This window comes from Pipistrellus hanaki (genome assembly GCF_964339955.1).
Source record: "Pipistrellus hanaki genome assembly, chromosome: 12".
NCBI classification, from domain to species: domain Eukaryota; kingdom Metazoa; phylum Chordata; class Mammalia; order Chiroptera; family Vespertilionidae; genus Pipistrellus; species Pipistrellus hanaki.
Window position 1 is genome coordinate 44,998,987 of NC_140514.1, and position 27,822 is coordinate 45,026,808.

The 27,822-nt window shown below is 41.4% G+C and overlaps 1 protein-coding gene across 2 annotated transcripts in view; it reads left to right on the plus strand.

Moving 5' to 3' along the window:
• The window catches only part of CTNNA2 (catenin alpha 2), a 1,072,635-nt gene that overhangs the window by 836,492 nt on the left and 208,321 nt on the right, over positions 1 to 27,822 (plus strand). For both annotated transcript variants that reach the window (XM_084900771.1, XM_084900770.1), the window contains exon 9: positions 17,314 to 17,466. In XM_084900771.1, the coding sequence (XP_084756897.1) occupies positions 17,314 to 17,466 (153 nt within the window). The remainder of the gene's footprint in view (positions 1 to 17,313; positions 17,467 to 27,822) is intronic.

Consider the following 27,822-nt stretch of genomic DNA (forward strand, 5'->3'; position numbering starts at 1 on the left):
ATTTTCATATTACCTCTTTATATATTAAGATAGAACTTAAGTAAACTAGAACTATCCTTAGAATTGGAAGGCATTTGCTATGTACAATCAGTGACCCCCCCTTTCCTCATTTTTACAACAATAGAAAAATGATGCTCATCCTGCAAATCACATCTCCCCACCCCCCCGTCGTGACATTGTAAGGAAGGTCAAATGAAATAATGTCTAGGAAAGTTCTCTACAAAAGCTATAAAAATGAACATGCACAGGATTACTAATAATCGAACTGTGACAATAAGCAGCCAGAAACTGAGTAGATCTTCCAAATATACAAGAGAATCAGACTTCTTTTCAATGAGGGTTAAGGGATCGGAGCAAGGTAGTTATACTAGAAATATCTTTTCCACATTCATCCATGCTAACCCAAATGCCACCTTTTTGCAATGTCAGATCTTCTGGGTAACAAACTGGGTATTTGCAAGTATATCTGTCCTGGTGAGAGGGTGGGGAAATCGTTGAAATCTTAAGCAATATGATGTGAAGGAAATGTGCCAAAGGTGGACTATTTTAGAGTATTCCTTAGGCCAAACTCCGACACTTTTAACAGGATGACCCCATTTGTGAGGCCAGTCAAGTATGTATGTGGCCACTGTAGCTTTATTATTAATTATGAATTGAGACAGTAGAGGAGTTTTAGCAACGAGAGTAGATGGTTTGCCTTGTTTATCTTTGTATCCATGGCAAACATAGTGCTTGGTATACCAGGTGCTCCAGTAGAAGAAATTAATGTATGAACACCAAACACTGAATATAGAGTTGAATAAAGTAAAAAAAAGATATAAAATACAAATTTCCTCTCTGTGAAATTCTTACTATTTTTATAATAAGGTCCCTTCCGCCTTTGATTTTATTGTATTACTATCTATTCTATTATATTTTGTATTTACCCTTATTTTTTGACATAACATTTAAATATTCTTAATAATAGCTTGATGTTTGTGTAGATTTTTATTTATGAATTCTTATTCCCCTTGAAAAAAAATATTGTATTTTAAGTGCACAATTGAAGACAACTAAGGAACTGCTATTAGTTTTTCAAGAATGAACATCTAGAGCCAAGGCTATATAATGGGGAAAGGATAGTCTCTTCAATAAATGGTAAAAGGAAAACTGGTCAACTATAGCAAAGAATAAAACTGGACTCCTTTCTTATGCCATGTACAAAAATCTACTCAAAATGGGCAGAAGACTTGAATGTAAGACTTAAAACCTTAAAATTTCTAGATGATAACTTAGAAGGTAAGCTGCTTGATATTGTTTTTGGCAATGAATTTTCAGATTTAACACAAAAATCAAAAGCAAAAATGAACAGTGGGACTAGATCAAACTAACAAGCCTCTGCAAAGCAAAGGAAACCATCAACCGAATAAAAGGGCAACCTATGGCAAGGGAGAAAATATATGCAAATTTTATATCTGAGAAGAGGTTAACATTTAAATATAAAGAACTCAAAGAACTTAATAGTAAAATAACCCAAACAGTCTTATTAAAAAAAAATTGACATGGGAGGGGGGAGATGGAAGGGGAGAGGGGGAGATAAGGACACATATGTAGTGCCTTAATCAATAAAGAAAAAAAAAAAGAAATGGACAGAGTACCTAAATACTCATTTTTTCCTGTCACACAGATGGCCAACAGGTACATGAAAAGGTACTTAACACTTATCAAGGCAATGCAAATTAAAATCATGAAGAAATAATTACTTCATACCTGTTAGAATGGCTATCACTAATTATATAAGAGATAACAAATGTTGGCAAGGATGTCCAGAAAAGAGAACCCTTGTTCATTGTTAGTGGAAATGGAAATGAGTGCAGTCACTATAGAAAAAAATATATACAGTTTCCTCAAAAATTTATAAATAGAACTACCATATGATCCAGGAATCTCACTTCTGGGTGTATATCCAAGGAAATAAAAAGAAGATATTGAAGAGATATCTGCACTTCCATGTTCATTGCAGCATTATTTACAACTAGTGGCCTGGTGTACTAAATTAGTGTACATTAAAAGGGAATTAATTAGAGGAAATATTTTAATATTGCTATTTGCCCTTTTTCTATAATAGAAGTGTCAGAGATTAAAGCAAATTAGTAAAATGTATATGAAAATCTCCCTCCTGTCAGAGACTGGGACATGCAACGAGATCTAGAGTCAAGTCCCTGTCCACCACCCACACACGATTCAAAAACACAGGAGACCTAGACGTGGCCAGCCCCCTCCCCCCCGCCGCCAATTGGGTGAGACCCAGACCAAGCTGGCCACACCACTGTCAAGCAGGGGGTGTAGTCCCCTGTCAAGTCCTGCCAGGCAGTGAACACAGCCTCAGGTCCCCTGGCCTAGCGCCAGGGTGGGGAGCGCAGCCTGAGGTCTCCTGTCAAGCCCCACTAGTCAGGGGGGAGGGAGGGAGTGTGTGGTCTGTGGTCCCCTGGCCCAGCATGAGGGCAGGGGGAGTGGCTTGAGGTTTCCTGGTGCAGCCTGAGGTCCTTGTCAAGCCCTGCTGGTGGGTGGGGGGAAGGGGGGCATGGCCTGAGGTCCCCTGTCAAACCCTTCTGGGCAGGGGCCACAGCCTGAGTTCCCCCAGTCTGGCACTAGGGCGGGGGGCACAGCCCAGGGCCCCCCAGCCTGGCACTGGGGCAGGGGATGTGGCCTGAGGTACTCATCAAGCCCCATGGGTAGGGGACATGGCCTGAGATCCCTCACCCCTGGCCAGGTACCAGGCAGCCTCAGGTCCCTGATATTTGCTCATGATGTTATGGCATCACAGCTAATTTGAATATTTCTCTATTATTAGGTAGATAGTGAAGATATGGAAACAGCATAAGTGTTCATCAATGGAAGAATGGATAAAATGTGAGATATATATAGAAATGACTCATCCATTAGAAAGAAGGAAATCCTGCCATTTGTGTCAACACAGATAGACTTTGAGATTATGCTATATATAATAAACCAAAACAGTGATAGATGGATACTGCATGGTATCACTTAAATGTGGAATCTTAAAAAATAAAATAAAATCAAACTCATAGAAACAGAGAGCAGAAAAGTGGTTGCCAGGAGCTGGGAGGTAGGAGCAATAGGGAAAGATTGGTAAAAGGGTACCAATTTTTCAGCTATAAGATAATATCTGAAGCTACACAGGGATGGGATGTAGGTATGAGAAACAGAGTCTATTCTTGTATTATTATTTATTAACTAGTGGTCCGGTGCACAAAATTCATGGGGGGGGGGGGAGGTTCCCCCAGCCTGCACCCTCTCCAATCGGGGACCCTTTGGGCGATGTCTGACTGCCGGTTTAGGCCCTATCCTGGCTCCTAACTGCTCACCTGCCTGCCTACCTGATCACCCCTAACTGCCCTCTCTTGCCAACATGATCTCGCCCTCAATTGCTTTTCCCTGCCAGCCTGATCTCACCCCCAATGGCCCTCCCCTACCAGCCTGATCTCACCCCAAACTGTCCTTCCCTGCTGGCCTGATCTTGCCTCCAACTGCCTTAAAACCCCTCCTCAGCCCCCACCTTATGTTCTGCCTTCGCAGTTCACTGAGATTTGGTTCTGATTGTTTGGTTTTTATGCCAGTCATCATCTCTGGGCCTATCTCTGGGCCTGATCAGAAAGGTGGGGCTGATCAGCAGCCCTCTGCTGAAGCCTGGAGAGAAAGAGAGGCACACTGCTGGCCAGTCCTGGAGAGAAAGAGAGAGGCAACAGCTGATCAACAGCTGCCATGGAGGATAGGGATCAGAACCTGCTTCCCTCTCCAGGCTCTCTCTGTTAGTGCTGGGTCACAGGCCCACAGCAGCAGCAGTCAGTGCTCGAACATCATGGCAACCCAGCACTGACTGCAGGACTGACTTCTGGTGTTTGGTTGAGCCTTCAGTCATTGAGGTCACTCCTTTTTATATATATATATTATTGTATTATTTGGTTATTATAAACAGCTAAACATACTGTTGCCCACTCCTGTAAAATAAAACATGGTGAATAAAGTTTATAACACTGTGTTGTGAAGTGGAAATTTGCTAAGAAAGTAGAACTTAAATGTTCTCACAAAATACAAAAACATATGCGAGGTGATGGTTGTGTTAAGTACATGGGAGGGAATCCTTTTACAATGTATATGAATATCAATTCATCACAGTGTGCACTTAACAATCTTACAGATTTGTCCATTATACCTCACTACAGTAGAAGTTTAAACAAAAGAACGGACATCAATCTATTAAAAAGAATCACTGTGGTGTCCTTTTATTGGGAAGATTAAAATTGGACATGCAGCCTTCAGAATCTTTTTGAAGATGAAACTTCTCAGACTCCAGGTGGCTGGTGCAGCCATTTTTCTCCTGTGCTGTCTATTGCAGGGAACTCGTTCATATTCATAGAATGGTTGTGGGTTTTTAGACTTTGTACAGAACACTTGTATAGCATCTATTTGAAGTTGTCTCAATAGACACCATCCACTCCTCATGTCTCACTGCATTGGCAGACATTTTGGGTCCTTTTTGAGGCAGCATATTTTTCTCCTTGAGTTTGTCAGTTTGACACAGTCTATCATTTCGTCACTCTCCCCATCCATGAAATAAGCAATGGATTGTTAGAATAGGGTACAATCCATCGCTGTATTCCTTTTGGTTTGCTAAAGAAATTGCAGTTTTTACATTGATGAATAGCCTTAATTGGTTACAATAGACTGGTCGTGCTGAGCTAATATCTTTAAATGTCTTGTCTTATACAATTAATATTCCCATGTCACACGTACATTTAAACCGTTGGAAGAAAGCCTTGTGTTCTTGACTCCTGTCAGACTTAACAGATGATTTTGTCAAGTCACTCCTTTTTGTCCTGGTTGATTGATAGCTAAATTTTGGTTTTCTATCTTATGTAAAAAGTGTTAACTATGCCTTTCAGCTTGTAGGCAAGGTTATTTAAGACATTCTAATAGTTTACAGAGGAATGACACTGCCTGTTTACTGGAGGGGTCACAAACTGTGCCCCTTTTCATCAGGGACACAAATCACAGGGCCCAATGAGCTAATGAAGGCAGTATTTATGAGTCCTTGCTGGATGATATACCAAGTTCAAGGTGTCCCTGGCCCTGACTGCTGAGGACTCTGACTCCCACTTGTGGATGTGCCTGTGCTCATGGACTATGTAATAAGCAGATATATTTAGAATGAATATGGTTGGATCCTAAAACTCTTAAGAATGAGAATAAAAACTAGAAGGCTAGGTTGTCACAGTACTAATCTTCAGCTACAGCTTTCAAAGCTCTCTCTGTAATAAGGCAGATCCCGCTCACCTCTGCTACCGCCTCGCTTACAGCTTGTCACACATACGGTAATTATAATTTCATAGCATGGGAAGTGGATCCTAGTCATTTCTCAGAAGAGTCTCACTTCCCTTGGCTTGAGCAATTGTTGAAAAATCCCACAATTTACAATGGCAAAGTGACCAAGAAGTTATAATAAGATTTTTGCATTAGAGCAACCATGAATATGTTTTCACAGTAGACTTACCTTGAACCATGAGTCCTCCAATTTTTATTTTTATTTTTTGACAGAATCCTAAAGCTCAGGGAAGTGACAGATTCTTATAGTGAGTAGTCAGCCAGTCACTTTCACCTCCTGGAATGGGGATTCACTTAAGACACCATGTCCCTTCTGCCTCTGGTGGGACCCCTGATTTTCGCTTGTGGTGTCTGTTGACACTGAGTCTGTTTTTTTCCATCCTCTCAACCAGGGCTTTCTTCTTTTTGCTCTGTTATGTGGGAAGAGGCTTCCAGTATTCTTTATGCTCTTCACTCATCATCTAGGACACTGGATCATAAATGTTCCTGGAATTTGGGGCAAGGCCATCCATCATATTTACCATTGCTGTTGGTCTATAATGCATGCCGAATCAGCACAATATAGACACAGGAGAGGTTGTGTCATATTAGTTATTTAAAGCATGAACTCTAGGGCCAGATTCAAATGGATTGAAATTCTGACACTGCTATGTATTAGCCATGTGAATGTGGGCAAGTGACCACATTCTATTGCCTCAATTTCCTCCCCTATAAGATGGAGAAAATGGTATCCAGCTCTCTTGAGAGAATTATATAAGCTAGTATAAAGTGTTCAGGGCAGTGCCTAACACAAAATCTGCATTGCATGAAGCTTATTAATATAAAATATTATTTTCCCCCAATCCTTCCCTGCTTTCCTCCTCGTCATCTCTCCTCCTTGCCCCACTGGTGCAGTCAGCTGCTGCCTTCTGCATACATCCTCCATCCCACCAACTTCTTGGTTTTTCTTGTACTGCATCCAGCAATTGTGAGCATCATGTTCTGCTAAATATTTTTACCAGAACCAAAATAAGCTGCTGTCCCTGCTGGCTTGAGGCCATCTGGAGATCCACAATGATCCAGCTCTCTCTTGGATCTTAAGGCAATATTTCAGTGCCTATTTCCATGAAAGCAGTTGCTTTTGCCTGTTGTGGAAGGAGAAGAGGGCTTTGATGTAGTCCGTATGTGCTGGGTTAGAAAATGGAACCAGTGGAAAGAACCACGCTCCTAACACTATTCTTTAGGATGAGCTCCAACCAAACCTTCCTTGTCCTAGTTCCCACTTGTCTTATCAATAATATTGTTAAACTAAAAATGTTGTTGGATCTAAATGATAAGAAATCACCACTGTGATTTTTTGAAGCATGGCCCCTGGCTGAATAATGGAACACATGGTGGAGACTGCTGTCAATCAAATGCTTGAAGCTCAAGAACTGAATTGGAATGTTGACAGACTAGTCGTTGATTGATCAGAAATTTATTTTTCAGATGTCTCTCTAAAAAAAATAACTTGCCCTATTTGGTTTGGCTCAGTAGTTGGAGCATTAGCCCCTGGACTAAAGGGTACCAGGTTTGATTCCTGGTCAAGGGCACATATGTCAATTGCAGGATCGAATTCTCTCTCACATAGATGTTTCTTTCTCTCTGTCTCACCCTCTCTCTTCCACTCTGTCTAAAAATCAATGAAAAAAATCCTCATTTAAGGATTAACAACAAAAAAATTAATAAAAAACATTATTTGATGACCACAAGACATTATTCCAGTACCTATATACAATATATATATATATATATATATATATATATATATATATATATATATATATATATATATGGTTATCAGTTACCTACTGTCATAAAAGTGCATCTATTAATATGCATAATAATTAACATCTCTGTGGTATAAAGTAATACCATTTGTTTACTCACTAGTTGAGGTCAGGTCACCTTGTTCAGGTCCTCTCTTGTGTCTAGGCTCAGTTGCTCTTGACTGACCCTGTATAGTCTCCATAAAGTGAGTGACAGTTCTGTTCAGCATGTTTGTCCCCCTTCTCTTGGGACAAGCAGTCTAACTTGGGTGTGTCCTTCTCACAGGAATGTCAGAGGACATGACCAAGTAAGTGCAAAGACGAATGTGCCTTTCAAACTCTTGCATGCATTATGGTTGCTAACATCCATTGGTCCTGTGCATGCCACATAGGGGCAGACATTACCAGGTTTCATGGCAATGGGCATGGATATGAGGAGAGGTGAAGAATGAGGTCATATATAAATATACAAATATACAAATATATAAATATATAAATATATAAATAAATATATAAATATATAAATATATACCACTGTTATCTAAGTTTGCTCAGTGCTTCTTACTACATCAGCAATACATGTTTCTCATTTTTTATCTTGATGTGGTAGCACTCCTGGAGGAAAAATTTAAAGGGCTAGAACTGTTTGTCTGACTAAACGAAATCATCATGTGTTATGTTTGCTGGTGGGTCATGTGCATAGGTATTGCTAATGATGATGGCTGTGTTTTTAATTGATCCCTTAGAGCCTGAGTTTAAGGAGAGGGGGGTGCCTGGAGGAAAGCATGATACCTTATGAACTGTTCTTTTTTGTTGCTTTTAGAAGTCATTGCTCCCATTAAGCAAAAGAAAGCTATTATCCCAATTAAAATGATTTTGCTTCAGAGACGATGCCATCAGGATAATGAACAGAATGACTAAATAATTTTGTTTCCTATAAAGAAAACAAAATAATGCAAAAAGAGTGATGAAAAGTGCTCTTCCAGCCACTTCAAAGATAGCCTCCTGCAGCCCCTGCCATCTGCCCTCACCTGCAGCCCAAACAGTGACCAGTGCTGTCATCACCAGTGGAATGTGTGCATAGATGGCGCCTCGACTTGTGAAAGTGGTGTTGGGTGGATTACTGCACTGACTAATACCTTAATGGACCCTCAGCCTGGCCAAAATTTGTAAGACTTAATGAGGCTCAATTCTTGTTAAGCCCCTTAGGCTGGATGGCACCTGGCCCAGAAACTAACTTTCTTTCTTTCTTCTTTCTATCTTTCTTTCTTTCTTTTTCTTTTTCTTTTTTTTTTTTTTTTTTTTTTTTTTTTTTTTTTTTTTACATTTTTTAATAATAAGTACACTTTAAAGCTTAAGGAAATATGGTCCAATATGTCAGCAATCATGAAGAACCTGGAGCAGCCATATTCATGGAAAGACTTTGGGCCCAGCTAAAATCACTCCGTACCCTGAATTCGACCTTGGCTGGTATGCCTTATATCACTGAAGTGAAGAAGCTCAAACTGCTCTTCTTAACAGGATTTTTCTGAACATCTGTCTAAATGACAAGACAGATGTTAAGCGGTCAAGATATTTGTTAAATATCATCAGCACAGCCTAGACTTCGGTGTTAACTTTTCTTTCTGGAAGTCAAGATGACACTGAGTGCTCAGACACACAGAGCCAATTCTACCTAAAATTGGGGAGCCAAAAGACTGACATTTCAGGGAAGGTTCAGCAAAGAAAGGAAGCTTTCAACTTGCAGGACAAATATGACTGACTAGTAGTAGGTACCTAGAACACTGCACTGAGAAGGATTATGAAATAACATTTGAGCTCATCCTAAAAATTGCTGTGATTGATTAATCATGTCTGATGCAGGCAGAGAAAGGAGATGTTGCAACATATTTGCCTTTCCTGTCCCAGTCCACAGCTTCCTTCCTTCCTTCCTTCCTTCCTTCCTTCCTTCCTTCCTTCCTTCCTTCCTTCCTTCCTTCCTTCCTTCCTTCCTTCCTTCCTTCCTTTCTTTCTTTCTTTCTTTCTTTCTTTCTTTCTTTCTTTCTTTCTTTCTTTCTTTCTTTATCAGAGAGTAAGAGAGAGGAAGAGCAAGATGGAGGCTGCCTTCTGCACACCCCCTGGGAATAAAGCCTGCAACCCTGGCATGTGCTTCGACTGGAAATCAAACAGTGACCTCTTGGTTCATAGGTCAATGCTCAACCATTAAGCCATCCTGGTTGGGCCCAGTCCACAGTTTCTGATCTTGTCCCTTATAGGCAACCCTTTACTTTAGTTATTTCCTATTAATGTACCTAATTTCTTCCCACCTTCAACCCATGATATATTTTATTGTTTTCAGAGATGAAGGGAGAAGGTGAGAGAGATAAGAACATTAATGATGAAAGAGAATCATTGATTGGCTGCCTCCTGCCTGCCCCACACTGGGCACTAAGCCCACAACCCAAGCATATGCCCTGACCTGGAATCAAACTGTGACCTCCTAGTCATAGGTCAACTCTCAACCACTGAGACACGTCTGCCAGGCCATTTTTTTTTTTTTTTCTGAATAGCATCTGACTACCCTTTATGTCAGGGGTCCTCAAACTTTTTAAAGTGGGGGCCAGATCACGGTCCCTCAGAGAGCTGGAGGGCCGGACTATATGAACTACTAATTCGTACTGTAACACCTCAGCTGCGCTCACTGCCCAAAAAACCTGGCGGGCCGAATCAGACTCCTCTGCGGGCCGCATGTGGCCCGTGGGCCGTAGTTTGAAGACCTCTGCTTATGTATTTGGGGAATGACTTATTATATGAATTTTGGTGTAAGAAGCTAAACTGACCAGACCACTTGTTCTCACAAAACATTTTCTTCCCAACACTTGCCTTCACCCCTGCAACTAGATGATGGCTCATGATACAGAGTTTGGGTCTGTGTTTCACCCAGATTATAATCAGGTGCATTTACCTGAGACATGGAGTCAAGAGCTAATGACACAAAGACACAGGGTATCCTAGCATTTCTAAGTTTCATCCCTTCTTTGAACTAAACAAGACAGTTTTTCTGTGTAAACCTCACAGAGTTAGTTTCTCATGCTTACAACTAAGAACTTGAGTGATGCCATAGGTTTTGTAGAGCAAAACTCTCTCTCTCTCTCTCTCTCTCTCTCTCTCTCTCTCTCTCTCTCTCTCTCTCTCTCTCTCTCTCCTCTCTCTCCCTTGCTGAAGTAAATAAAAACATATTAAAACAAAAACAAAATAACCACTATCCTGACATTTAGGGTGTTTACTTTCTTATTTTTCTTTATGGCTTCATCACCCTAATATGCATCTTTAGATGATATAGTTTAGTTTCGGGGGACACATCTTTTAGTCTCAATCTAGTACATTTATTTTCCCCATCCCTTTGTTTGGCTTATAATCCATCTGTTGCAGAACTCAGACTGTACTATAAGTTTTCTATAGTTGCATTTTGCTGGTAAAATGTGTGTGGTGCAGTTTCAGATTATTATGTCCTTTGTATTTCTGTAAATCCCCAAAGGGATCCAGAGCCTCTACTAGTTTTAGGTTTGGTTCCTTTGGCAACCTGGGGATGTGCTATTTCATCATAAGGTTCTGGTTGTCTTTATTTATTTATTTATTTATTTATTTATTTATTTATTTATTTATTTATTTTATGTTTTCAATAACTGATGTCTATTGCCTAAATTTTTAAATTCCTTAAGTTTTCAAAATGATGACATTCTATAATTTTGCTTTCATTTGTTAAGCAGAATAAGTTTATTAACAGACACTTTTCTCATTATGAAGAATTTGAGTTTACATAGGAAAGGCAAGATATATGCTTGATTTTTTTTCAAGAAAAATTAATTGGTTCTTTGTTATCTTCCAAAACTGACCAATTTCTTTTCTTTTTCCTTTTTTAAGTCATTATACATTAATGAATTTAAGAATATTTAAAGTTTTTATCTCATTGGAATTTTTAATCTTTGTGAAGTTTAAATTGCCTAGTCTTTGGCCAAGTAGAATCCTCAAGAGTTATTCTTGCATGACTTCAGTCTTTGATGGTTCTTTAACAAGACTTATTTACATATTTCCAGCTTCAAAGAACCTAGAACCAGAGATTTTCCCAAGAAGCCCTTGTGTTTTAGTGGAAAACTATATTTCAAGATGTTCAATGCTACTGACTTAGTTATCCTGTTCCGTGCTTTTTCATTGGACATGCTGAAAAATTATATGTGTGTCTTCAATTTCAAATTCCTTGTATTCATATTGACATTTCTACTTTAGATTTAGAATAATAGAGTTTTCCTTAACTTCTGTCTTTTTTCTTCCACATCAGCAAGGGTTAGTGAGGACAAAGGAGATGAGAAACTCTCATAAGTGATCACTTGCTTTAGTCCACTTTTAGTTTTAGAATAACAATATCCCTATTATCACTATTATTAAATTACATAAAGAAGTTAAAATTGTTTTGTATATCCTATTTTCTATCTTGTCTCATTTTTACATTGTTGTACTATGATGTCTTCATTGCCAGATTATACAACCATTTCATATTATTCTCTCTCCCACTTAACCATATATTTAATTCTATAAATAAGTATATATCTAATGTTCATTGCCAGTTCTTATGCTGCTGTTTTTCTAGTTATTTTGGTTGTTAAACCTTGTTCTCTAACAGATTCTCCCAAACAGTTTTTGGGAATACTTTCTGAGTTCTTGCATGTTGATCAAATTTTGTCTGAGTCTCTGTCCTTGAAAGTCAGTTTTGCTGGTTATAAAATTACTAGAGGCATGATGCATGAAGATTCATGAAAGAATGGGCCTTCCTGTTCTAGTCAGTTTGGCTCAGTGGATAGTGTCAGTCTGCGAACTGAAGGGACCCAGGTTCTATTCCGGCCAACAGCATATGCCCAGGCTGCAGGCATGATCCCCAGTAGGGGGAGTGCAGGAAGCAGCCAATTAATGATTATTTGCCTAATTCACAATCCCCCCCCCCCCCCCGCCTTTTTCTTTAAAGTCTAGTTATTTTTGTTGTGTTGTGGGTCAGTCTTCTCAGGTACATGATATGTTTTTTTCAAAATGTAGTGTGTGTATATTATGTACATTTTATATAGACATAATATAAGTTATATAAATATATAACATGCTTATATATTTATATATTATGTTTTTAAAGAATATCTGCATCAGATGATTTTTAGTATACATTCTGTTTTCTTCCTTTGATTTTATTCTTCAGGGACCTCTGGTAATCATATATTGAATTTTCTTTGCCTATTTTCAAAATCTATCACATTTTTTCAAATCCTTTTTATCTCTTTTATTAAAAAACTAGAGGCCCGGTACACACAATTCATGCATGAGGGGAGTCCCCTCAGCCCAGCCTGCACACTCTCCAATCCAGGATCCCTCAGGGGATGTCCAATTTAGGCCCTATCCCTGCAGGGAAGATAGTTAGAGATGATCAGGCAAGCATGAGAGGGAAGTTAGGGGCAATCAGGCCAGCAGGGGAGGATAGATAGGGGGTTGGACTGCTGGCCTGATCTCCCCCTAACTGCTCTCTCCTGCTGGCCTGATAGTCCCCTAACTGTCCCCCCCTCCCCCTTGCTGGCCTGATTGCCCCCTAACTGCTTCGCCCTGCCAGCCTGATTGCCCTTAACCACCTCTGTCTCAGCCCCTGCCACCATGGCTTTGTCTAGTAGGACATCTGGAAGATGTCTGGTCTAATTAGCATATTACCTATTTATTAGTATAGTCTAGAAGCCCAATGCATGACATTTGTGCAAGGGTGGGGTCCTTAAGTCTGGTGAGAGATCAGGGCTAATCGGGGCCTTCCAGCAGCATGCCAGGACCTTCCTGCCAGCTGCTGGCCAGGGCTTGCTGGATGGGGGGGAGGGGAGGGAGGGAGAGGGGAGAGACTTTGGGAGGTTGGCTGGCTGTGAGAAAGAACCAGGGGAAGTAGGCTGGCCATGGGAGGTTGGCTGCGGGAGTGCACTGACCATTAGGGGTCAGCTCCTGCATTGAGTGTCTGCCCCCTGGTGGTCAGTACACATCATAGTGACTGGTTATTCTGGTTGTTCCAGTCTTTCTGGCATTCTGGTTGCTTAGGCATATATATATATATATATATATATATATATATATATATATATACACACACACACACACACACACACACACACACACACACACACACTAAAGGCCCGGTGCATGATATTCGTGCACTGGAGGTGGGTGTCCTTCAGCCTGGCCTGCACTCTCTTGCAGTACAGGACCCCTTGCTCCTTACCGCTCACTTTCTTGCTGCTCCTTACCACTTAACTTGCAACTTTTTAGAGCTGCCACAGAGGCGGAAGAGGCTCTTACCACTGCTGCTGCACTTCCCAGCTGTGAGCCCAGATTCTGGCTGAGCAGCATTCCCCACTGTGGGAGTACGGGGGAAGTTCCTGCATGGAGTATCTGCCCTTTAGAGATCAGTGTGCATCATAGCAACCAGTCATTCTGGTTGTTCCTCCCTAATGATTACTTAGGCTTTTATTATATAGACTAGAGGCCTGGTGCATGAAATCCGTGCACAGGGGTAGGGGTGTCCTTCAGCCCAGCCTGCACCCTCTCCAATCTGGGACCTCTTGAAGGATGTCCTAAATGGGCAGTAGGACATCCCTCTCACAATCTAGGACTGCTGGCTCCCAACTGCTCGTCTGACTGTCTTCCTGATTGCCCGTAACCATTTCTGCCTGCCAGCCTGATCACCCCCTAACCACTCACCTGCCAGCCTGATTGATGCCTAACTGCTTCCCTACCAGTCTGTATGCCCCTAACTGCCCTCCCCTGCAGGCTTGATTTCCCCCAACTGCCCTCCTATGCTGGCCATCTTGTGGTGGCAATCTTATGTCCACATTGGGGCAGGATCTTTGACCACATCGGGGCAGCCATCTTGTGTGTTGGAGTGATAGTCAATCTTCATATTACTCATTTATTAGATAGGAAAGAGGCCTGGTGCATGGGGGTGGGGGTGGGGGGGCTGGCTGGTCTGCCCTGAAGGGTGTCTTGGATTTGGGTGGGGGTTCCCTTGGGGTATGGGGTGGCCTGGGTGAGGGGCCTGTGGCAGTTTGCAGGCAGGCCACACCCCCAGCGACCCAAGCAGAGGCCCTGGTATCTGGGACTTATTTGTCTTCTATAATTGAAACTTTGTAGCATGGAGCAGATCCAAGCCTTCTGCTCACTTGTTGGCAGCAGCCATTTTTGTTGGGATGTATTTACCTTCTATAATTAAAACTTTGCAGCCTGGAGTGGAGGCTTAGGCTGACCAGGGCTGCAGAAGCTTGGCTTTCTCCATCATCGGGGGCAACCCTAGCCTCCTGCTCTCTCCAGCTCCATGGTTGCTGCCATTTGTGTTGGGATTTACGTATCTTCTATCATTTAAACTTTGCAGCCTTGAGTAGAGACCTAGGCCAGCAAGGGCAGAAGGAAAGCTTGGCTTCCTCCATTGCCAGGGAAACCCAAGCCTCCCTCCTGCTCTTTGTGGCCACAGCCATCTTGGTCGGTTTATTTGCATATCCGCTCCTGATTGGCTGGTGGGTGTGGCTTTGTGGGTGTGACAGAGGTATTGTCAATTTGCATAACACTCCTTTATTTTATAGGATTTTTATTTTATTTTTTTCTTTTCTCTTAAAGCATTGTCTGTTGTGTTTACTAATTCATGTTTAGTCTTATTTTTCAAATGATTTTTCTTATATTCATAATCCTTGACTTTCATGACTTCATTCTGCAATATTTTTCTTTCTGATTTATGTTGTTCTCTCATATCTTATATCATTGTCTTAGTGTGTTTTAATATACTTTAAATAGTAGATTGCAGTTTTAATTTGTTTTACAGGCATATCTTTCTGGCATGTTTTCAGTGTGTATAGGGATATATATTTCATATTCTCATTTTTCTTATAGTAACTTTATATGAGTTTGACCTTGATAACTTTATGTGGTTCATTTTTATGTGGAATCCATCTTTCCTTAAGGTTTACAAAAAGGCTTGATGCATGTAGCTCTTCTAGTTTTACAGAGCTCTGTCATCTGTTATTTTTGTGTGGTATTAAAAAAAAATGTGGTGGCTTGATGGGTTAGATAGCCTGGCTCTGCTCATTTCCCCTACTTTATCTAGACCTTTCCTTTCTTTTATTGATGTTGTCACTATCAAGTTCAATTTTGATTACACTCCCAATAGTTTCTCCTGCATGTGGGGCTTTGTCCTGGAAGTCAGCCATGGCAGGTCAGTTTCAAGTGGCCATTGCTCTGTCCCCTTCAGACCTTCTTAACCATGGGCTCTGCCACTTTATAATTGCAGGCAAATTAGCTAGCTATTCTAAGTCCCATCTTCCTCTTTTAAAAAAATTTTTTTTTATTAATTTCAGAGAGGAAAGAAAAGATAGATAGAGACATCAATGATGAAAGAGAATCACTGATCCACTGCCTCCTGCACACCCCCTACTGAGGATTGAGCCCACAACTGGGGCATGTGCCCTGACTGGGAATTTAATCATGACCTCCTGTTTCATAGGTCAACCTTTGCGCCACACTGGCTGGGCCCATATTCTTTAGTTGAAAACTGATATAAGAATAATCTGTATCTCATAGTGCTGATGTGGGGACTAAATGGTATAATACGCAAAAATCTTAGTTGGATATCTGGCATTATTTATACCTGGGACATATGAACTCATCAATAACTTACATTATTCCTGTGCAGTAGTTTTCCACAGATTGCCAAATGAATAGCTAATTAATGTTAAGTTTCTATAAGCTTTACTATATTTTATATGGTAAAATGTCAAATCCAATTGGGAGGTAAACCAAACTAAGTTATACATACACACATACATAATTTATGGTAATTAGTGCAAAAGGAACTGAAATTTGTTTAAAGTTCTTCTTCTGAGCAATAACAAGTGTGTATGTATCACCTTATCTAAAGAATTGCCTGACCACTCCTGCAGAGGTATATTTGTCTGGGAAGCATACACATTGTTAATCATCTTCTTTTGTGTTTACTTACATTTGGATGTTTTCTCCCTGTGTACATTTAAACAATTGCAGTTTCCCCCCTCTTCGTTTATTGTTGACAGTATTACAGATGTCCCCCATTTTCTCCTCCTTTGTCCCCTCCACCCAGCCAACCCAGGCTGGAGATCATTTTTCAGGTTCAATGTAATTTCATTTTTATGCAATTGCCCTGCTTCCGGTTTTAACAATGTAGGCATGATGTGTAATTATGCTAGAAATGTGGGTCTTTATTCTTATCTTGAAAAATAATTATAAGTACTTCTTTCTGGAACTATATCACCATAGCACCTGGGCAGAGTCATTTTGAGATTGTTAGGTGTTTTATGGTTCCCTCTCCTTCAAATACAAACAATGTATCTAGAAAGGGCAGGAGACTGCAAAGTGGTCTAGATCCAGGGTGGATTGTAGGCCCAACTCTTCATCTAAAGTTCTGCCCACTTGCTTTTGACGCCTAAATCTCTTCTTTTTCTAAAGAGCCCGAGTCCTTGAACTTCATCACCATTTAAAACATCCTGGAGACCTTTGGGCCAATGAAGGATGAGAGCAGACCCTTGATGGGAGAGGGCCTATCATGTATTGAGCTATCGGCCATATGTTCAACTTTTAAGTTGACATATAATATAGTTAATTCAGAATCAGCCACCTGTCATCTCCGTTTTGCTTTGATATGATAAGTACTGGGAAGATTGAGAAGATTAAAAATGGTGAGGGGGGTGTGTGTGAAAAAGGTGAAGGGGCTCAATACAAATTGCTAGTTATAAAATTAATCCCAGGGATGTGAGGTACCACATAGGGAATTATGTCATAACTGTGATGGGTGCTAGACTTATTGTGGTCATCACTTCGTAGGGATGTCTAATCACTGTGTTGTACATCTGAAACTAATTTAATATCAAAAGTCAACCATAATTAAAAAAACAAAACAAAAAACCAGCACCACAGAATTGGCACATTTTTTTAATGGATAATGGGAGCTGGGCATAGTCTAGAAAAACTGTGTATTACTGGGCAGTAGTTTAATCTATTCTGTCATATGAGTAATAGACTCATAAATAGACCATTTCCCCCCTAATTGCGTGTGTTTTTGTACTCATTGTAGCTTCGGAAAGCTGTGATGGATCACATATCTGATTCTTTCCTGGAAACCAACGTCCCTTTGCTGGTTCTCATCGAGGCTGCAAAGAGCGGGAATGAGAAGGAAGTGAAGGAATATGCCCAGGTTTTCCGTGAACATGCCAACAAGCTGGTGGAGGTAAGTCAAGAGAGGCCTGAAGGCTGGGATTCCATCACAGGTTTATTTTCTTCATGTGGCTCCTGGAACTTCAATAAGCAGCCGTTCTATGGTTTTCCTGGAGTAATAAGGTCGTGGAACCTTTCTTTTCTGTACTTTCCAAGGACTCCATCCTTTCAAAGGAAGCAGGTTATCAGCCAGCTCTCCTCTCAGTATCTCACACACTAAATATGACATGGAACGTGTCTCTTAATATTGCTGAACAATAGATGAAGGCTGAAACGGAAGTACAAGGGACATCCCAAAGTCCTGAATTTGAGGGGTAGATACTGCCAGTTGGAAGTTTAAACCTTTCCCTCTTCTTCGTCCTCATCCCCATCTCCACTGCACACTCCTAACCTCGATTAGCTGTGCACACTATGAACATGTGGGGGAAAAAAATCCTCCCTCCCCCAGAGATGTTCAGAGTCTTGCTGGAGGATCTTGGGGCAATAGGAGGAGTATCAGTATGGGGTCAGAAGTATAGAATATGTTGGAGAAATCTTTGGGAGTTACTTTATAAATGGGAAATTGTGCTGTGTGATATTGAAAAAATGTTGATTTCTCCCCCCTGCCCCCCAAGGGAAACAAAATAAAAATGAAATGACAGCCATGCTGTCTAAATCTAGGAGCTGAAAATCAACAGCTTGGCAAAGGTTAGATTTAGTGATGTGCAGCGACGTGGAAAATGACAGATGTTAAACGGGAAATGTGTGTGCTAGAGCAGAAGATTGCAGGAGGGCGAGGACCCTGGCACATTTAGGAAATGGTTGTCAGGGGTGGATCCAAATGTTTGCAGGCTGAGAGCACTCATCAAACACCACCACCACCACCACCACCACCATCACCACTGCAATTTTCTCAGGTGTGTCCCCACTTTAATTCAACAAAAAATTACTGAAAATGTCAAACAAGTTCAATGCAAGTTCATAGTAAAAATCATTTCCCTCTTAGGATGGCAAAATTAAATTCAGGCTAAGTTCATCAGATGTGAAATCCTCTCCATGTTTCTTGGAGTGAGTGACAGGTTGTGCTCCTATTTAATTGTGCCCTGTGTACCTGCTGAGTTTGGTTAGGTCAGCACGGCCCTTGCCTGGGGCTGAAGACAGCAGGCAGCAGGATGTTCAGCATCCAGCCCAGAGGGAAGTAATGAATGTGTAAGATGGGCATTATTTATTTTGTAAATATTTAGAGAAAATCATTGATATAGCAATCTGAGCCTGGGCATATATTGGAGGAAAGGTTTAAAAATCGCAGACCTTATTTTATTTTTACTAAATGTATGACTAAAAGTTCTATTTTGGGGGCGGTGAGTTTTAGTAAGTTGTCTTCTAGGAATTTGTTATTTTCATTTCATTTTCTATTTTTTTTGACATAAAATTGTGACTCTCTTCTTATTTTTTTAATGTGCAAGAATTTGCATTAGTGTTCTTCCACCATCACCACGCATTCCTCCTATTGCAATCAGTGCCTTTTTTTTTTTTATTATTAATTAGGTTTGCAAGAGGTATATCATTTTAATAATCCTTTCTGAAATATAGCTTTCAGTTTTATAGACTTTCTTTATTTACTATTTTAGTTATGCCCTTGTCTTTATATTTTCTTTGTCTGCTATCTTCTGACACAATTTTTAGCCCTTTAAAATTTTTAGTAATATATGCATTTAAGGCTATAAATTTCCCCCTTAGCTATGCTTATGTCTGGTTATTTTCTACTGCCTAGCCCACTCAGGCTGTCTTCATCTGTGCACAGTTTCCCTGAAATTATCTATTGAGTTCATTTTTTAAAAGGCTTTCTAGTCAAATTAAAAAAAAATGATTTCTGTTCTCTGGTAAGAATCATTATCAGGTCATCTCCTTTAAAAGTGTAATAATTATAGTTATTTTAAAAATCCAAGTCAAATACTCCACTATTTCGGTCAGTTTTGTTTTCTGTTTAGTGATTACCCCAGAGAGGGCACCTCCCCCAGCTTGGCTTGGGTTTTGAGATTGCTGATGCAACAACAGCCACCAAGAGCATATGAACGGGTGTATTACTCACATGCCCAGGCTTTCTGGGGAGAGCAGAGCAGGACCCAAGCATGTCCACAGTGGCTTCAGCAAAGACAAGAATAAGTGGCTTGGGTTTTTCTCATGTAAGGGGTTGGGACTGGGGTCAAAATGTCGATGCAGGGGGCTGGAATTTGAACGGTGTGACTTTAAAAAAAAATAAAAATGGGCTGCTTTAATTAGCTTGCCCAGGTATGGAGCAAGATGAAAAGGGGAAATAGTGGGGCTTAGATGCTGTCAGCAAACATTCAAGGAGTAAGACTGCTCGTTGCAATTCACCCATGACATTAGACTGATGACATTTGAATGGGGTGCACCAGGTTTTATTGAGTTGGATTTGAACTTGTGTCAGTAAGCTATTAGGGAGCTCCATGAGGCTTTCAAACTGGAGACAAACTTTATTATGGTGTCTGTTTTTATTATCTGATTTTTACCTGAATTATTATTTTTTTTTTATGCCAGGTAATATTTGGTTGAAGGGCAAATATCTATATGGGAAAACATAGAAGGTGTATATTAGTCTATTTGGCTGCTATAGCAAAATACCACAGACCGGGTGGTTTATATACAACACACATTTATTTCCCATGATTCTGGAGGCCAGGAAGTCCAAGATCAAGGCTCCAGCGTGGGGCAGGCCCTCTTCCGGATTCACAACAGGTGCCTTCTTTCTGTGTCCCCACAGAGTGGAAGGGGGTGGGGAGGGATTTCTGTTATGTGCTTTTGTAAGAACATTAATCCCACTCATAAGAGCTCTACCTTCATGACTAAGAACCTTCCAAAGCCTCACCTCCTACTATCATCACATCCAGCATTAAGAATTCAACATATGAATTTTGGGGGGGGACACAACATTCAGACTGTAGCAGTTTGGATAATATGTTTTCCTCCAGAGAGAATTCAGCCTGTCCTCAGAAGGGCAGCAGAGAGGGTGACCGTCTCAATCCATCAAGGACTGAAGTGAATGGACTCTGGGTTGTGGTCTTACTAAGGTATAATCTGTCTTCCTTTTACCCTGGCCTACGGAATAGTCTTCCAGGGCTGGCAACACAGGACAGTTGTGTTATTTAATATCCCACCTCCCTTGTGAAGCATTTACTCCAATTTCTATCTGAGCAACGTCACGAGAAGGCTGTAAACTTTGCTTTTTTATGCTTCCAATTTGCTTTCTGCCCTCTGTGATACACAACTTAATAGACAAAGGTCTTGGGGAAGACTGGTGATAGATAAAGTGCCAGTCTTTGAATCTGCCTCCTCTGTGGGACTTTAGCTGTGAGTCTTAGCTTCCTGGGCTGGCCTGGATGCCAGTTTTTGTCTCCCAGGCCTCAGGGGATTGCTGCAGACTCTCCAGAGTTATCTTCCTCTCCGTTCTGCCGGGCATCTCAGGTTCCCTGTCAACACCAAGAGTGAGTGAATCTCTGGGAGAAAAAGGAAATGCAGAAAGCTGAGCTCCCTCAATGATCACCTGCTTTTGATCTTGTCTAAGTTTTGACCTCTGTGGCCATTGTCCCATGCTTTTAAGCAAACTGTTTTTATTTTGCATTTCTAGTTCTCAGCAGGAAGGCAGGTGTTATTGGTCTCTCCATGGCTAGAAGTGGAAGCTCCTGAGAGCTGGTTTAGTAAGTTTGTGGGGGGGTTTTTTTGTTTGCTATGAATATTTTTAGGCAGAGATCTCTTCATTAAGTTGAAATATAGTTTCCATAGCTCAAATAAACGCACATACCAACAAAAGTTGTTCTGAATGAATTGAAATGATCACCCCTCTCTCTGTCTACTTTCTGCAATTCCTTTCACCAAACATAGACTCACAACCCTTTCAGAGCATTCGATCCCTGTTTGGCAACCTTTGATAGATCTCTAAGTTGCCATTGATATAAATCATACCAAATTACATGTATAGAATTTTTGAATGGAGAATGCATGAATACATGAAATTTTTAACCCATGAATCAACAGTGATAGTTTTAGACCATCTATATTTCTTGATTATTGAGTTTATTATAATATATTGTTTGCCATCTATTATGGTTTTTTCCTTCTATCTATCCACCATCTTCCCCCGGTTTGGTATTTGTTGTTCACAGAGAGTGATGTGATGAAGTGAATGGAAGGTGTCTCAGCCTATTACACAATGTTGTGGTCTTTTTAAAATATATATTTATTGATTATTGATTATTGATTTCAGAGAAGAAGGCAGAGGGAGAGAGATAGAAACATCAATGATGAGAGAGAATCATCAATTGGCTACCTCCTGCACACCCCCTACTGGGTATCGAGCCTGCAACCCAAGCATGTGCCCTGATTGGAAATCAAACTGTGATCTCCTGGTTCATAGGTCGATGCTCAACCATTGAGCCACACAAGCTAGGTCAATGTTGTGGTTATTCAGAAGTCCTCTACGAGGATAGCTTTAGTGCAAATAAAATATTAATAAAATGTGAATGGGAAAAATAATGGAACTTTTAAAATTGCTTTCTCAAGCGAAATGTTGAGGGTTCCCTCACCCCTGCAGTGTTGTAACATTTAATAAAGACTAAGTTAATTTGCACCAGGGTTTGTTGATTAAGAAAATTTAACAGTCAACTATGGTCCTCTGTAATATGGAATACTAGCTGCTATAAGAGGCATCACCAATAGAACTGAATTTTCTTGAGAGAAAGAGAGAGAGAGAGAGAGAGAGAGAGAGAGAGAGAGAGAGAGAGAGAGGTGTCAATGAGAGAGTAGAACTGAAAATTGTAAAGAGGATATTTCTATTGATAGCAGAAAGGAATGGAGAGGGAGAGAGATATGGAAACATCAACGATAAGAGAGAGTCATTGATTAGCTGACTCCTGAATGCCCCATACCCCCAGGTATCAAACCCAAAACATGGCCATGTGCTCTGATCCACAATCAAACGGTGACCTCCTGGTTCATAGTTGATGTTCATCCACTGAGCCACACCATTGGCAGAGCAGAACTGACTTTTTAAAAATTTACTAAAATTTTCTCATCTCTGAAATTCAGCTATCTCGCCCCCTTGGAGGTTAGCTAAGTGCTGTGGGGCAGGACACACTTGGAGGGTTCACTGAGCTGATCAGAGGACACCTGTAGTACCTCATTTCCAAGCCTTTTGGAGAAATGGAGTGCAGATTATGGCAACTCAGTACCAAAGTCACACGGTCTGGGTGGGGTGGAGTGGAAGTAAATTGGGAACAAAATATGCACTGCAGCAAAGAAAATAAAAGCTCCTCTTTGAAATGAGATGTAAAACTGATACAGCTATTTCAGCGGCTCCAGGCTCGTTCTATTCCTTCCATTGCCTTGCTGCTCAGTCAGCCTGCCTGCTCTTCTTCCTTCTCCCCCATCTCCACTAGACCCACAGCAAAGCCAGAGTCTGGGAATGGCAGTGTCCTCCAACAGGCCTGTCATCTGCCCCGTCCTCCTTCAGTCCTCTGCACAGCACAGCCAGAGTGAACATTTGAAAATGCAAATCAGATCATGCAGTTTCCCTGCCTGAGGCCATTTGGAGACTTCCCATGGTGCTTAGGTCCTGGACCCCCTTTCCAAAGAAGCCTGCGAGACTCTGATCTGGCTCCCCCATCCACCTCCAGGCTAACCTCTCTGTCCTCTCCCACTTCCTCCTGACTGACATCACCCACATAGGCCATCTTTCATGTGTTGAATGTGCTTATGCTGTCCTTTTCCTGATAGACACCCCTCTACTCCCTTCCTCTCATTTCTAATCATGGCGCAGCTTTTAGCTCACACAGCTTGTCCTCACGTAGGGTCACTTCCCTGAGTTTTTCACTCTCATGGAACCTATTTCCTTCTGATTTGCACACACCCAGCTCTAGGACTATACTCTCCTTCTCCAGCTAGATCAGCAATTCCTTTAGGAGTGGGTCCATGTATAACTGATTCCTAATTGCACCCCAACATATAGCTGATGTTCCTTAAACAGATGTTCTCTAGGCCCTAGAGAGTGAATAAAATAATATATGCATCAAGGGAGATGGCCAACCTTTAGACCCCTAAAGTATTACGTTTTAAGAGAAAGGTTTCAGGACTTCATACAGGTGCCTCCAGGGTCAGTAAAGAAGCATTGTGTTTATTGACATCCCTGATAGACGACCAGGAAGGGATTTCAGATCTGAAAAGAACCAAAGGGGATAACTCCCATTGCCACTGAGGAGAAAGGCCTTGGTGTATGGAGATTCCTGAGAAGCTGAAGGAACTCTGTCAGGGTGTGCCTGTGGCAGTGCCCCTAACTTCTCTGTCTCTCAAGTTCTTCCCTTGGACACAGAGGGTCTGAGAGAGAGAGCTGCTTCTAGCTGACAAAGTGAAGTCTATGGTTAACACCTTAACAGTGATGAGTCAGACTAGGGAGTCTTGACTCTCCGCTTTATCCTCTTGGTATAGTTACTCCTGATAGCATCACCCCATGCAGGGTAGGAAGCTGTGTCTGTTAGCCTTGAAGGTTAGGGGCACACTCTAATACTCAGAATCGCCAATGCAGTCATCAGGAAAGCACAGGCTGCCTTGGGTTCGGCCTTGAATAAACTGCTTTTCTCAAGTAACCCCTCCACTGGCACAGACGATTCATTCAGCAGCACATATTTACCAAGTGGCTATCGTGTGTTCACCGTGACTGGCAATGCAGCCATGACAACATCTGCTGATCTCCCTGCTCTCCCGGGGCATGCGTTCTGTTGGGGAAGGTTGAGAAAGACTGAGGTAAATGTGTAACGTGTAAGGTGGAACGTTGTGTGCAGAGCAAAAGAAAGCAGAGTGGGGCGGGGAGGGGGAAGGCGGAAGGGGATGGGTGGTCAGAAAAGACTTGTCTCCTAAGATGACTGTTGAGCAGGGATGTGCGGGGATGGAGAAACAGTCCAGACCATGGGGCTCTCAAGGCCAGCAGTGTGCTTGGCCCAGAAAGAAGCTCACTACACACTGATTCATATGCCTTTCAGCATAACGATTGTTGCTTGTCTCATTTTTGATTCTTATAAGTATATTTCCAGTAGGACATGATCTCACTTATCTAGGGGAAATGGGGAACAACATAGACTGATGAACGAGAACAGACCCAGAGATAAGGAGCCATGGGTCAGGCTGTTGGACCTCAAAGGGAGGGTGGGGATAAAGGGGAGAGATCAACCAAAGGACTTGTGTGCATACACAAGAGCCTAACCAGTGGTCGAGGACAATAGGTGGGTAGGGCATGAGTGTACGGGCGGGGGGGGGAGAGGGGGGAAAGGAAGTGGGGGAGGGGATTGGAATGGGGGGTTGAGGACAAATCAATAAAGAAATTAATTTAAAAAAAAAGAACAGAGACCAAAGTGACTGCAGCTGAGAGTGAGTGAGTGAGAACATTCCCGAAATGAGAATGAGGGCTGGGTGTAAAGATTTCATACTCCACCCCGATATTTGAATCCATGGAAGGCTTTGATCAAGGGTGAGGCAAGATCCAACTGTTATTTTGAAAGAGCCACTCTGCTGCTATGTGGCAAATGTATGTAGACGGACAGAAGTAGAGGGCAGAACAGATGAAAGGTGTGCCAACAGTCCAGCAAAGAATTAGTACTATGACTGGAGTCCACAGGCTGACGCTCTATTCACTGAGCCAAACTGGCTAAGGGGGCATTCCATCATTTTTGTAGAAGAAGGGTTACTTAAACACAAGCCCTGTGACACAGCCACCGTCAGCATGGCTCCTAGGTGACTAAGGGGCGGGAGATGTTGGACAAAGCGATGACCGTGTTCAGGGGGGGACAGAGTGGGACAGTGTGACATTTCATCATGATACTCAGCACGGCCCACAATTCAAAAATGAATGAAATGGAAATAAACATTTGATATTCATTGTCTATGTCATATTTAGAACCCTGGGTAACGAAACTGGGAAAACCAGAAACTGCTGATAAATGAGGAACACCGTCCTAAATATGAGTTTTACTGTTTTATCATCCATGTGGGGAGTGACTGTTTTCTGTATGTATATGTCTGTTTTCTCCTGTGGTTTGTGTTTTCTGCAACCATTAAAAAGTGTGTATATTTTGGTCCCGCTAACTCAAACACTTTGTGGTGTAGCATAATGTTACCTTATTAAGGTCAGACTCCTTCATGAAAAAATGAAAAATTGGTCCCATTCAATATGATGTGGTTTGTGTAAGAGCAAGGAGTTTTTAATTGCCCAGGAAAATAACTCTTCCATGCTCATGTGTTCAATCTTTGTTAGCTGTAAGGGCTTTTTATATCACAGAGCCCCCTGGCCAGCCTAAAGGCATAGTTTGAAAGGGATGGTATGTTAGGACATTGCTCTCTTGAAATAAAAACTTTTCAGATTAGCTTGACTCCATTAGCTTTAGAAAGGGGTGAAGTTCAACTTCACAGGGCCCCGTGGCCAGTCTGCGGCTCAGTGAATGTGTACTTTCCAGGCTAACCTTAACAACAGCACTGGGCCCCCTGAGCCTGCTGACAGGGATGTCTTCGGCAGTGAGAGGGTCTGCCCCTACGACTGTGAGAATTAACACACCAGTGTACTCTCAGACCCTCAGGTTTTTATCTGTCAGGTCATCGTTTAGGTCCTGTTTTATCTTCCACGTTCTATGTTCTAAGGACCATTCCTGATTCCAGAGTCTAGGAAATGGGAAGAAAAAATAACTTGTTTTAGAATGCATTTGGGGACTAGATGAAGAACAATGTCCCAGTCCCCTCATGTCTCAAGTGAACAGGAAACGGAAACTTGAGGTTCAGTTGGTGGATAAGCTTTTCCAGACCAGAAAGTGACCAATATGCAGATCCCATTATTTTACTCCTGTTGGCTGCCTCCTCCTTACTGGGGATTGAGCCTGCAACCTGGGCATGTATCCTGACCAGGAATCAAAAAGTGATCTTCTGGCTCATAGGTCAATGCTCAACCACTGAGCCACACAGCCTGGGCTTGAATAGCTCTTTTTATTTTTATTTTTTAAAAGTATATATTTTTATTGACTTCAGAGAGGAAGAGAGACACAGAGAGAGATATGGAAATATCAATGACCAGGGAATCACTGATTGGGTGCCTTTTGCACACTCCCAGTGGGGATCGAGCCTTCAACCCAGAATTGTGCATTAACCGGAAACAAACCCAACTACAGGCAGACTCTCTGTCCGCTGAGCCAAACCCACTAAGGCAGTGGTCGGCAAACTGCAGCTCGAGAGCCACATGCAGCTCTTTGTCCCCTTAAGTGTGGCTCTTTCACAAAATACCTCGTGTGGGCATGCACTGTACAGTGCGATCAAAATTTCATGGCCCATGCGCAAAAGTCGGTTTTCTCAAAAGAAATTTCGATTGTTGTACTGTTGATATTTGGCTCTGTTGATTAATGAGTTTGCCGACCACTGCGCTAGGGCTTGAATAGCTCTTAATAACCTTGGCGAAAATATATGTGGAACCAAAGAGAGAATAGAAGTTAATGCCTGTCACAGAGAAAAATCAACATATTAGCTAAATTATCATCTGAGATTGTTTATATGATTTAAGAGCTTTCTTTTTTCTTTTGCTACAAGCTCATTAGTGTGTGCTGGTAAAAAAGGCAATAGTTGTGAATCGCTGTGGGGCCAAGGGGTGGCAGGTGTGTGGCATTCTTTATCACACCCTGCTCCAATTTCTAAAAAGCATTCTCCATTCTTCAAACCCCCTCCATTACATGTGAGTATGTGGGTATGATTATTAGGCATGTACACAAGTATTTGATCTAAAGTACAACTATTTAATCAATCATTTGTAAAATGCAATATGAGCATCTTAGGTGGGGGAAACAACTGTTTTAATTGACCTTTAATATAAAATCTAAGTAAAAACTATTTGAAATACAAATGTACCTTCCAGAAAATTTCCCACAACCACTTGCAACCAGATTGCTGCCCTCAGCTGCTCCTGTTTAAATGTTCTGGAGCCGCCACAGAGTGTGAATTTCACACATGCAAGGTGCCTGGGAATCGAGTCAATATTTTCACACAGTACCAGTTGCCACCAAACTCCAGTTACTTACTTAGACTGACAAGTTGTTACTTTTTTTTATGTGAAAATAATAGGAGCCCAGGATTTACTTTCCTAAATGCTTTCAGGGAAGACTGAAGACACAAACCCATTTTTCTAAATCTCGACAATTTCCTGGTTGTATGTGCAAGGATCCAAGACCTCAGACCCGTCATCTTCTCTCACCCACATTGCTTTTCTCATTTTTTTTTTTAATTTAAAATTTTTAAAAGGTTGATTTGAAACTTAAATTTCAAACCCAGGATGCTTTGGTGGTGAAACATA